Below are 13,420 nucleotides of genomic sequence, written 5' to 3' on the forward strand. Positions count from 1 at the left end.
ACAACAACAAGCAAAGATTTTAATACCGATTTTTGAGATGCTTGATCTAAAAGGCAAATGCACACAGATATACTATAGGACTGCAGGCATCAAAACTTGTTATTTCTCTCAAAGACCAAAAATACTTCCAAGATACAGCACTTAACTATAATAGAAACTTTTGAAAGAGTGATTTCAAAAGTTTCTATTTTAGTCTGACATATGTCATACAGAGGGATACATTTTCCTCCATTTATTAGAGGACATCATTCCAATTTTTAATACTTTCTGGAATTTCAAAGAATCATTAAAGAATGGAGATATTCTGATTCCAGTGGGACTATTTCTTAGGATTTATCTACACAGCCCTTTCTGGCTTCTGCTTGTCCCATGCAAACATCAAAGTGGGGCAGCATAACTGACAACAATTATAATACGAAGAGTGATGAGCGTATGCTTGAGATTCTTCTGTTAGGTCAAGATTTTCATTCCGTACTTCTTGAATCAGCACACCTGCAAAGGACAGATTCAGAAGCATATCTTACACTTTTATATGTAACTGTGCGTGGCAAGTGTTCCTGAAGTCCTAAGGGGTCTCTTTTCAATCAATCCCTTTTGTTTAGGGCTCAAGATGAAGGCCATCACAGGGAAAGTTCACTGCTACTTGTGTTTAGAAATGAACTTGCTGGATTTTTTGTCAGTTTCAAAGCATCTTAGGCTGTGCCTTTTACCACGGGTCTTCTCTTCTCTTTTACTTCCCTTCCTCTCATGCTCCATTGGATTTTGCCCCACCACTCTCTCTGTTTCCTCTCCAATATTGCAGTAGGTGCTAGAAACAGAAAGGTGAACAAGACATAAAGGAGATCATGAGTAAGCAGAAAAGAGAGACAAGATGGAAACAATTAGGGTTCTTATAAAATGACACTAAAATAGAGGGAGGTTGAGGCCTTCTGAAGGTGGGAGCCACTTAGCTCTGCCTGGAGGAGAGGAAATCTTCAGAGAAGATACATTTGAGCAGAGAGCTTTGCAGAAAAAAAAAAAAAAAGAAATCCAAAAACCATGGGGGAGATGGTGACTCGGTGCATAGATGCTCCAAGGACATAGTATCTTTGGGGAAAAAGGAGAGAGAAGTGTAGCATAGCTGAAGGATACTTGTGAAGCTATGTCAAGTTTTGAGACTAGCAGGTAGATTAGAGCCACTCTGGGGAGGTTATTATATTCTTCTAAAAATACATGTTTTGTGGAATCATTTATCTAGTTTGTCACAGAAATTCAGAACCACACTTGTGAATTTGAAAGCATTTTCAGTAGTAGAAACACCATCAGAAACTGTCACAACAAACAATTATTAAGTATCTACTATTTTGAGTTGGAGGTCAATGTATTAGTTTGAATATTTCTGCTTATTACAAGCAACACTTTTAGAGAAAAGAAAGAATTTAAATTTCTTATCGCTGATTTTTTTAAACTAGATTATACAAATTGTGCTCTTCAAAATGCTTCCTAAATTTATAAGCAAAATATGCATTATTTAAAATTTAATTAAAGTTAAATGACATTATTAAATTTATTTTAGGTCTTTGTACAACACCACATTTTTCATGAACTATTTATACTCTCTATAATGCATTCAGGTTTCTGGTTCTGGGTATAATGGAGTAAGCACACTCCACCCTGTCTGTCCCAAGAAATGCAGCCATAAAACCTAGACAGAATGTATGGAAAAGATGTTGGAGGACTCTGGGAAAGTATACCGAAGAAGAAAACCAGAATCAGGAGTACAGCCAAACCAGCAGTGGTGTTGGCATTTTGTTGTTCTCTGATATCTTCCAAACTAGACCCAATACTGCCCAAAATCCAGAAGTGAAGAGTGGCATGAACTGATTGAGTTAGAAGAAACCCTCTAGTTCTCACTCTAGAAGTGGGAAGGGAGTTTCTTCTCAGTGTCAGGGCAGCAGTGAGGAGGTGCCTAGAATTCTCGGTGGTAGTGAGGGCAGTTAGTCGCTCAGTTGTGTCCGACTCGACCCCATGGACTGTAGCCCGACAGGATCCTCTGTCCATGGAATTCTCCAGACAAGAATACTGGAGTGGGTTGCCATTCTCTTCTCCAGAGGATCTTCCCAACCCAGGGATCAAACCCACATCTCTTGCACTGCAGGCAGATTCTTTACCATCTGAGCCACCAGGGACAGCCTCTCTAATGACAAGAGTTGTAGTCCCAGAAGGGTAAGGCGAATCCCCTGTTGCTCATTTTCTCACTCTGTCCTCTTATTATGAGATCCTCATGCATTGGAAAAGGAAATGGCAACACACTCCAGTGTTCTTGCCTGGAAAATCTCAGGGACCGTGGAGCTTGGTGGGCTGCTGTCTATGGGGTCACGCAGAGTCGGACACGACTGAAGCGACTTAGCAGCAGCAGCATAATGAGTTAATCTCTGAGAAGTGTACATGAGAGTAGGGGAGTGGAAACTGGGGCTTTGGGACGATGGAGGAGAGCCCAAGGAACCAGAGAGGACCAAGGAGCTTCTAGAGTGGAAGGAACTTGGGAAAGCAACCTCATAAAGTAGTGTATGAACTCCTGGGCTTAATCCTGAGCTGAACATGCACAGATCTGATCCTTAACTGCATACCAAGGACTCTGAGAACTCAACTTCGACAAAGACTGTTGTCTAGGTCCCACTCAGTGGCACAGACCTGAGATTAATCAGAGTAATACTACAGAGGCTTTGAGAGGGGAATGGACATTGAAATCATAACCTCCCAGAAGGCTGGGTAGAACTTGCCTCCTGAACCTGAGTGGATTGCCTAAGAAGACAAAAGTACAAGGCTCAGAGTCTTTTAATATCCAAGATGCCAAGGATAAACTCCAAAATTACTCAGCACATAAGGAACCAGAAAAATCTCAACTTGCAGGGGAAAAGAAAACTAACAGATGTCAATGCCAAAATGTTGGACCTATCTGACAAAAAATCTGTATAGTGAGGTTGTAAAATGCACCTTACCGTCCTTTTTTATAGGTTCTCATATAAGAACTAGATCTTTTGCTTTTATTTATTTTAATTGGAAGCTAATTACTTTAGAAAAATGTGGTGGTTTTTGCCACACATTGACATAAATCAGCCAGGGGTGTACATGTGTGCCCCGTCCCGAACCCCTCCCCCCACTTCCCTCCCCATCACATCCCTCTGGGTTGCCCCAGTGCACCAGCTTGACTTTGAGTGTCCTGTTTCATGCATCAAACTTGGACTGGTCATCTATTTCACATGTGGTAATATACATGTTTCAATGCTATTTTCTCAAATCATCCCATCCTGGACTTTTCCCACAAAATCCAAAAGTATCTGGCCAAGCACACAATTTAAAAATTACAGATTATTTAAAGACCGTTAAGAGAGTCTTACCAGTTGATTTGAATGTCCAGAATATGAAGCACTTGCTGCTATAATCAACACTGATCCACCAGCGAAACTGTAAGCTGAAATTTACTCATGAAAGGAAAACCAACACTGACATTATGGGAAACCCTTCTTTACTTGCAATGTACAGTGCCTTATTTAAAAAAGATGAGCCATAATTCAGACTTGTGGCCAATAAGGACCCTGTTCTTTCCTTTCTTGATGATAGGTAGATTCTCCATTGGACTACCTTGACAAATAAATTAAATGTCCCTATTTCATAGCCAGAACTTTTCCATTTCTCTGATCTATCACTGTAGAGACCAGGTAGGGGCCTCTTAAGGGCATCTCCAGTTCTTTGAAAGCTGCTCTTGTTTTGCCACATTCCACAGGCTAGGAGCTATCTTTCTCTCCCGCTCACATTTTTCAGCTCCAACTGCTTTACTAAGTATTTTCTGTAATAGTAGCAGTAGCAGCAACAAAATCAGCAGCCTGGAGGAAGTCTACGTACAGGAGAAGAGAGAAAATAGAGCTTGGGAGGGAGAGAGATACCAAATGATGATGTGGCTGGTGAAAGTGTAGCAAGACTACAGAAAAGAGGGGCTCAGAAGAGAAAGTAACATGGGAATTATGTAAACTCTTTATGTAATCCCATAAAACTGAGGTTTCCAAAAGAAAATGGAAATCATGGAAGTGTAACAACTTTGGAGCAAAGACTTTGCTCCTATTGCAAACACCCACCAGAAAAAAATAAACATTTGGATAAAGAAGTATACATACTTCCTCTCTCCTTGGGTGGATGTTTGTGATTGCTGCTTTTAAATCCACCTCAAGCCTTTGCCATTGGCCTGCCATCTTTGTCTTGGCAGCAGAGAGATCAGAGGATGCGGGCCCAGGGAGGGGCTTTCCATATGGCATGCCATGACAGGTTTTCATTAACATTTTCCTCAAGCTCTGTGGGTACTCTGCACCTCAGTTCCCAGTTGTACTCTGGATAATGAGGGAAATTATTGACAATCTCTGACCTGGCCCTTTATTTTTTTTCCCACTCATGGCTTGAGTTTTCATTTCTCATTAAGAGAAAAATCAAAGAGTGAGAATTAAACACCTCTTGATTTATTATCTTACTGAAAATGGGAAGTTGAGAGTCCTGGAGCTGGCACTGAATGAAGGGCCCAGCTGATGAGATGAGTCAGCCACTGTAGGCTCCCAGTGGCTGTCCTTCTTATCTTCCCTCTTGAGAGCAAAAGAGAACAACCTCACACCCAGAAGTACTTTGAGTCTATGTTTAGGACTCAGTGCTGTAAAACCTGGCACCTTCTCTGAGCAGAGATAATAGGCTCAAATCACATTGAGTTTTCTGGTTTGGATCTGCACTCAACCTTACTCTAGTGCTCAGTTATGTGTCTGCCCCCATAGATGGTAATCCTCGGGTGTATAGGCTGTGTCCAGCTCACCTGTTAATTCCCTACTATGTGTCGGGCATATGGCAGGTTCTCAACAAATGAATGGACAGGGTGAATGAATGCTTCCATGCTAAGGTGAGCTGACGGCCCCTAATTTGCATGTCTGTGTGCATATTTAATACTACCCTGAACTGAGAGTCGCTCAGTGGTGTCCGACTCTTTGCGACCCCATGGACTATATACTCCATGGAATTCTCCAGGCCAGAATACTGGAGTGGGCAGCCTTTCCCTTCTCCAGGGGATCTTCCCAACCCAGGGATAGAACCCAGGTCTCCCGCATTGCAGGTGGATTCTTTACCAGCTGAGCTATCAGGGAAGCCCCACCACAAAAAGGAAGCAAAGAGTGTATGACGATTCCTAAAATAAATTAAATGTAGCATTGCCATATGGTCCAATGATTTCAATAACCTAAATGAACCTAAACAGATATTTGCACACCGATGTTCATAGGCAGCATATTCATAATAACCAAATAGTAGAAGCAACTTGAATGCCCATTGGCAGATGAATGGATAAACAAAATGTGGGATGTGCATACAATGGAAAATTATTCAGTCTTTAAAAGTAAGGAAATTCTAACACAGGCTACAAATGGAGGCCTTTTGAGAACATCATGCTAAGTGAAATAAGTCCAACACAAAAAGATGAATAAGGTATGATTCCACCTATCTGAGGTACCCAGAATAGTTCAATATATACCAACAGAAGGTAGAGTGGTGTTATCAGAGACTGCTTCTATTTGGTATGATGGGAAAATTCTAGAAAAGGATAGTGATGATGGTTGCATAACAACGTAAATGTATTTAATGCCACTGAATTGCACACTCAAAAAGGATTAAAATGGTTATGTTTATGTGTTGTATATTTTACCACAATGAGAGGGGAAATAAAGCAATGTTCGTTTATTATGCTAATATTCCTGAATCAGCCAAGAGAACGTCAATGCTGCACATATAGCTTGCATCTAGTTGTATGTGGAAAAGGAGGCCTACCCTGCATGGTCACACAATTTCGAGGGGACATGGGCTAGTTAGCTCCTAATAGCTGTGCACTGCCCTTTGGCCCATTTGTTTCCACAAGAAACCCACTGGCTTTCTCCCCAAGCTTCCAAGGCTAGAAGTTACAGGAAAATCTCCCTTGCCACTTGAATTGTACCACCTACCTGAGGATTACTCGCTAATTACTGCAGACTCTCTTCCAACAGACAAAGAAACAGTGAACTTATTTGAAACAGTGAACTCTTTCTAGCACCCAGTCTAGAGAAGCCGTGTCACACAGGGAGCCAGAGCTCAGCCTTACAGAAGGGACAGACTTTGGAGTGCAACTCTCCAAATGATTAGCTGTGTGGCATTGGGAAAGTCACTTTAAGTGAGCCTCAGTTTCCCCCTCTATAAAATGGAGACCTACTATGCCTAGGGCTTCCAAGCTGGCACAGTGGTAAAGAATTTGCCTGCCAATATGAAAGATGCAAGAGACAAGTACACACGCCCACGTGGGCACACACACGCGCGCGCGCACACACACACACACACAATGCTACCTCGTACTGTGGTGCTAAGGCCGAAATGAATCAATAAGTGTTTAACAGAGTGTTGACAATAAAAAGAATATTCAATGAATACAATTTTCATATAAGAGATTCATTATTGGTGGTGCCTAGAGTAGGGGAAGGAAGTCATATGTGTCACTACGGGAGCTTAAATACATCAGCTCTACAATCTGACTCGCACAGGCCAGCCAGTTAGGAGGAGTCTCAGGAATGAGCGGGAACACCAGCAGGCTATTAAATGGGGTTTCCAGGGAGATGTGCAGTTCTTGAATAATCCTTTTTACTGTCCCTCTTACTCCTTAGAAGAAAAGTTATGATCAACCTAGATAGCATATTCAAAAGCAGAGACATTACTTTGCCGACTAAGGTCCGTCTAGTCAAGGCTATGGTTTTTCCTGTGGTCATGTATGGATGTGAGAGTTGGACTGTGAAGAAGGCTGAGCACCGAAGAATTGATGCTTTTGAACTGTGGTGTTGGAGAAGACTCTTGAGAGTCCCTTGGACTGCAAGGAGATCCAACCAGTCCATTCTGAAGGAGATCAGCCCTGGGATTTCTTTGGAAGGAATGATGCTAAAGCTGAAACTCCAGCACTTTGGCCACCTCATGCGAAGAGTTGACTCATTGGAAAAGACTCTGATGCTGGGAGGGATTGGGGGCAGGAGGAGAAGGGGATGACAGAGGATGAGATGGCTGGATGAGATGGCATCACTGACTTGATGGAAGTGAGTCTGAGTGAACTCCGGGAGTTGGTGATACACAGGGAGGCCTGGTGTGCTGTGATTCACGGGGTCACAAAGAGTTGGACACGACTGAGTGACTGAACTGAACTGAACTCATTCCCTAACGCATTCTTTAATCTTTGAATAGTTTCTGTCTCTGCTGATAGATTTGTACTTTTTTCTCACATCTATTAGAAAGTGTACCCATTCATGCTCAGTAAATGTCTTGAAACCTGTGAATCCAAAAATGTTAGGATTATGTTAATATAATGCCAAGTAAACAGAAGGCCCATTAAGAAAGTTGTAGGATGAAGTCATTCCCATCAGTATGATGGTTTGGATGACCTTTGACCATACAATGATGGTTCTTCCATGATTTCCGTCAATCAGTCAAATTTTCATACTGATAGTGCTGACTTGAATTTACTAACTTTAATTATTTTCTCAATTTTAACTATTCAGGTGCATCCTCCCAAAACCTGGGGAGATTTATAGAAAGGTAAGTGGAAAAGGGAGGGATATAAGTTGTTTTTAGGTTGGGTTTCTATTTTGAAAAATTATAAAAAAAAACCTCTCTGTTACTATCCAGTAGCCACTTATACTGAACATCCATAACTTGTTAGTCACTTTCCAAACAGTGGGAAATTTTCACTTCTTGGGCCAGTGACCACAGGATGTGGTTAATTTACATGTATACTTTCAAAAGGATCATAAAAATGTATACAAAGTGGATAAAACTTCGGTCTGGCCCAAGTATCTGAACGAGACCAAAAAAAGACTGTTTCTTATTCCTGCTTTATGAATGAGAAAACAAGTTTTGGCTCATATTTGACTTAAAATTCATTAGCAAGGCCTGGGGTGTCCAAAATAGGAAGCTTGAGAAACCCTTGATTTTTCAAAGTTGGCTATGTCCACAGCTGTCGTAATGTCATAAAGTCCTACACATCTGGACGTAAGTGCCTCAGGAAACTGATCTGGGTTTACTGATGACAACTACTGTGAAAGATGGTAGCGTGTCCCCCTACTGGAGACTTCAGCCTACTCTAAATGTAGGTATGTATTTATGTGGTCTTTTCCTAATGGAGAAGTGGGTTAAAGATTATAGAGAAGAGGGGAAGTAGGAATGGAGACACTAGAATGAAAGAAAAAAGGCAAAAAGTTACCCAGAGGATGGCCATTTGAAGATTCTTTCACATGTTGGTTGGTTCCAAAGCTAGGTTTCCAAGTGTTCGATATTCAAATTCCATCTATGGCTTCTCAGTTTATCTAGGAACCAGCTGTTGGATTATCCAGCCATTGTCATATATGCCATGATTGGAAATGATGTCTGCAGTGGGTGAGTTACTAAAAATGTTTGGAAGGTTCTTTGAGCTTCCCCTCATCTCCACTCCATTATAGTAGCCTACTTCCCTATCTTAACAAGTCCTGGACACATGTCAACTCAATAGAATCAACCTATAAATCTGAAAGACCCTTTGAAAAATATCTGATCCCATTAATTCTTTGCTCTGCTTCACAACAAATGGGTGTGTCATGATCAACTCTGAATTACATCACAAAAAATATGCTACTGCTAGCCAAAAATCCAAGACTGAGAAGCGTGACTTTTGAAATAAAGCAAAATCACAGCTATCCCATAAGAACAGCTTCCTCACTCATCTTCTGATTTACTTACTCGTGTGGCTGAGATAGCATAGACTTAGAGCTTTGCAAAGAAACCTACACATGATTCACAGCCAATCCTATTTGTGCCCATCGCCCATAGTAAGAAAGTGGTTTTGCTAAACTGCTAATATCAGTAGTGATTTCAAAATGTTGAATGCCTTCGTTCCCCCACAACATTTTGGAAGGCTTCTCAAAGTCTGTGCATACCCCTAAGAATATGCCGCACATGTGAATGCCATCTGTCCTGTGATCATGGCCAAAAAGAAAAAAAAAAGGTGAGATCAGATCTAAAACAACTCCCCAATAGCCACCCACGCATCATTTTGGAAAACCTAAAAGCAAAGCCAAGAGAGGTGACATGACTCGTCCAATTAGTGACGGATGGCAGAGCTGGACTCAAACCCAAGAGGTACTAGAAGCAGGCCACCCTGATCACTGCCCACCTTTTGTTTTTCTATACTTCGCTCACCAAGAGCTTTTTAAGTTTGTGCTAAAAACATGGTTGAATATTATGAAATTGTGTTTGCCCTCATGGATACCTCCATGAGAGCCTCAGAACCCTTCTGGTGAAGGAGGTGTAGACCTAATCAGTGAAGTGAGTTCAGGGCAGGAGATTCCATGCTGCAACCCAGAGATACTCATGTGCCCTGCCTTGGCAGCCCCTAGGCTGGTTTACCACTCTCCCTAGAATCCCAAGTCTGCCAAGGCCACCTTCTGGGGACCCAAGTTAGCTCTGTGATGAGCCACCTGGTACTCTCCAGTAAATAGCAAACACCCCCAAAACCTTCCATGAGCCAAGAGCCACAACACTCTCTGCATCATCTCATCCCCACAGCAGCCCTAAGAGGCAAGTGCTATTGTGCCTTTTAACAAATGAGGAAACCGTTCAGCAAGGTTATTAAGAAACTTACTTCCATAGTGAGGAGCAAAGATGAGAGCCCAACAAGGTTCTCTGGCTAAATTCTGTGTTGTTTCTACAGTCCATACTTGTCTCATTTGCTTTCTTTCATGCACATGCTTTTAAAAGTATGTATTGACCACTTATGATGTGCCAAGCTCTGTGCCTGGCTCTAGGATACAGTAGCAAAGAGGCCACCATCCCTGACCTCAAAGAGCTTATAAAGGTAAAGCAAGGAGCGTCAGCCCCTAGTCCCATCAAAGAACAAAACCTATGGTCAGATCAGCCAGTGCCCCTCCAATCTCTGGATCCTATCCCCCGGGAGGGGACAGAGAACAAGCTGGTTATACTGAGTCAAAAAAACACCTGCAGAAAGACTTTTAGTTCAAGAGCCCCAAATCCCTGAAACTGCATGTTTTCAGCAGAAGCTGCACACGCAAAGGTCCCTCCAGCCTGGCCCTGCTCTTCCTTTTCCAAGGAGCTAAAGGGCAGGTAGACATCAGCCAGAGACCTATGCCAGCCTTTTTCCCCCCAGGGGGTCTGGGCAAATAAACAGCAAGCATTTGGGTGAAAGAATGGAGTTGGCTGTGTGGGGTGTCCCTATGGTGCCCATTTTGCAACGTCCTGTGGAGGGGTTAGAAAAATAAAGACAGATGGCAACTATGCTTCCCATCTGCCAGAACATCAAGGTGGAAGAGATTACCCCAAATGAGCAAAGTGATTTCATAAAAAGCTCAAGCCAGCAACAAATTGCATAATAAGTTCGTCCTGAAAAAACTTCTAGGATATTTGCTCGACTTTTTTCTTTTCTTTCTTTTTTTTAAACGAAGATGCTAGTTCTCTGCTTCTTTCTCTATTATTTAAACTCTTGTAGGTAATAAGTACTTGTTAAATGAATGAAGGTCAGGATTGGAAAATAGCTTTTAGCATCAGGAATTTGAGAAAAAAGGTAAAATAGACAAACTTAGCTTTGTCATTGTAACTCTATTTGATTGGGCTTAAACTAACCCAGGTTACTTGGGCTTTTGCTATCATTGCCTTCAAAAACTGCAGAATGTGAGTGATACAGAAAAAATTCCTGGAAATAGGGCCAGTATGAGTGAACTACAGCAGCTAGGTAGCAATAGGAGTACTGAGAAATGAGAGTGGCCTCAAGAGCCTCAGTTCATAAAGGGTGATTACAAACCTTCCCCAGTATCCCAACATGACATCACTGAAAAGAATATCATAATTACTGGAAATGTGATAAATATATATATATAGAGAGAGAGCTACATATATATATAAGCACATAACACTAGCCACAGAAATGGATTTAGTTCCATGTTTTAGAGTGGACCTAGAAATTATAAACTAAATATCTTTTACCTAATGGAGAGAGCCAAGGCCACCCTACAGAGGTTGTCTGTGTCACCAGCTCCCAAGCATTTTTCTGCAGTGCCATTGTTTCAGATGTCATCCAGGACAGCTGGTCAGCACTGCATTAAGACGAAGCAGCCAAGGTGCTGATAGATAACAGACTCCTAGGAGTTCAGCTGCCAGAAAACAATCCATTCCATCCAATCAAGGGTAGAAAACCAATAGAGAAGGGAAGGGAAAGAACTCCTGCTCAGAGGAATTTTCTCTCCCAGCCTCCTCAGTGGAAGTGGGGTGGCCAAGGAGTTTCTCAACCAGCCAGGATGTTCCAGACCACATACTCTTTTAAGGGCCCTAGGACCTCTACGCATCAGGTAATGTGGGCCCAGTGAGTCCCCACCCCATTCTCCGTCAATGTCAAGAGGCCTCTTCAAAGAGTTTGGGTGGTAAGTCAGTAATGTGGTTACAACTGGTGGGCCTGGAGAAAAGGGCTGCCTCAATTTTCCAGGCAAGAATACTGGAGCAGGTTGCCATTCCCTACTCCAGGGGATCTTCCTGACCCAGGGACTGAAACTGTGTCCCTGGCATCCCCTGTATTGGCAGGTAGATTCTTTACCACTAGCACCTGGGAAGCCCTCTCTTACCTGGATGTTTCAAAAGCACAAAAGCTAGCTGTGGGTGAAATCTGAACACTCAACCACAACAAGTCTCTGGGCTCTTGCTCTGATTCTGGGCAATGTTTTCTACAGAATCTGTTTGCCTTCTTCCTCAAGAAGGGGCACACCTGCCACCAACCAGGTGCAATCTGGCTGAAACACCTGCCAGGCTAATGAAATGATGGTGGCTGGCCCTGCACCCAAGTCATGAGGCTTATTTTGCATGATCGGGCACAATTCATTAGGATGAAGACAGAGTCTGAGCCACCCCAAAGGCAAGGCTCATCATCTGTTCCAAGCCCGCCCCTGTGGTCCTGACGTGTGAGAGCATGTGCTGGGCACCATTTTCTCTTTCATTATTTTCTTGGCATGAGCGTCATGTCTCTCAATCTGGTTTTCATATTTCTCCCCTAAGCTCTGTCCCCGCAACCCCTTACCTCTCCACGAGTGACTGGTGTGAGCTCACCAGTGGGTGGGGAAGGATGCAGGCACCGCGGTGGCAGGCAAACCCAGGATGGCAAAATGGATCTGACATGGGCTCCAGAGCATCCTGGGGAAGAGGTTAAAAGTTTCAGCTCAGTCCAGTCAGTCTTTGACAACAGGTGGCGCTAGTGGTAAAGAATCCGCCTGCCAGTGTAGGAGACCTGAGATGCGAGTTCGATCCCTGGGATGGGAAGATCCCCTGGAGAAGAGCATGGCAACCCACTCCAGTATTCTTGCCTGGAGAATCCCATGGACAGAGGAGTCTGGCGGGCTACAGACCATAGCATCGCAAAGAGTGAGACATGGCTAAAGTGACTTAGCATGCCCACAAGGCCTGGGAGGTGTTCCGCAAACCGCTGGAACTCTTTGATCACTAAAATGCTAGTACTCAGTTCAGTTCAGTCGCTCAGTCATGTCTGACTCTTTGCGACCCCATGAATCATAGCACGCCAGGCCTCCCTGTCCATCACCAACTCCCGGAGTTCACTCAGACGCATCCATCAAGTCAGTGATGCCATCCAGCCATCTCATCCTCTGTCATCCCCTTCTCCTCCTGCCCCCAATCCCTCCCAGCATCAGAGTCTTTTCCAATGAGTCAACTCTTCACATGAGGTGGCCAAAGTACTGGAGTTTCAGCTTTAGCATCATTCCTTCCAAAGAAATCCCAGGGCTGATCTCCTTCAGAATGGACTGGTTGGATCTCCTTGCAGTCCAAGGGACTCTCGAGTTTTCTCCAACACCACAGTTCAAAAGCATCAATTCTTCGGCGCTCAGCCTTCTTCACAGTCCAACTCTCACATCCATACATGACCACTGGGAAAACCATAGCCTTGACTAGATGGACCTTTGTTGGCAAAGTAACATCTCTGCTTTTGAATATGCTATCTAGGTTGGTCATAACTTTTCTTCCAAGGAGTAAGCGTCTTTTTATTTCATGGCTGCAGTCACCATCTGCAGTGAGGGGAGAAAGAGTACACAGGTAAAAATGGCATTGAGAATTTTTCAGATACAGAGTCATAGAGACCTTGTATGGCATTCAGAAGAGGTGACCCACCATCTGCCACTCAGACCCTTCTGAACTTGCCTGAGCTTGCTATGCTCACGGCAGGGCATACCTAGCAATGCACACATGTAAATTGTCTAGGTGTACATGATGTAGCAAAGATGACTGGAGACTGCTCCAGCAGTCTCATGATGCTTCTCCAGAAGCATCATGGCTTCTGTTCTGACTCCAAACCATTTTGGTTAAGCTT

At 43.2% G+C, this 13,420-nt stretch overlaps 1 protein-coding gene across 1 annotated transcript in view; it reads left to right on the plus strand.

Annotated features, from left to right (window-relative positions):
* The window catches only part of AOAH (acyloxyacyl hydrolase), a 194,556-nt gene that overhangs the window by 147,948 nt on the left and 33,188 nt on the right, over positions 1-13,420 (plus strand). Inside the window, exons 14-15 of the mRNA XM_052639026.1 lie at positions 7,572-7,608; positions 8,371-8,445. Coding sequence (XP_052494986.1) covers positions 7,572-7,608; positions 8,371-8,445 — 112 coding nt within the window. The remainder of the gene's footprint in view (positions 1-7,571; positions 7,609-8,370; positions 8,446-13,420) is intronic.

Source organism: Budorcas taxicolor, chromosome 4, assembly GCF_023091745.1.
Source record: "Budorcas taxicolor isolate Tak-1 chromosome 4, Takin1.1, whole genome shotgun sequence".
Lineage (NCBI taxonomy): Eukaryota > Metazoa > Chordata > Mammalia > Artiodactyla > Bovidae > Budorcas > Budorcas taxicolor.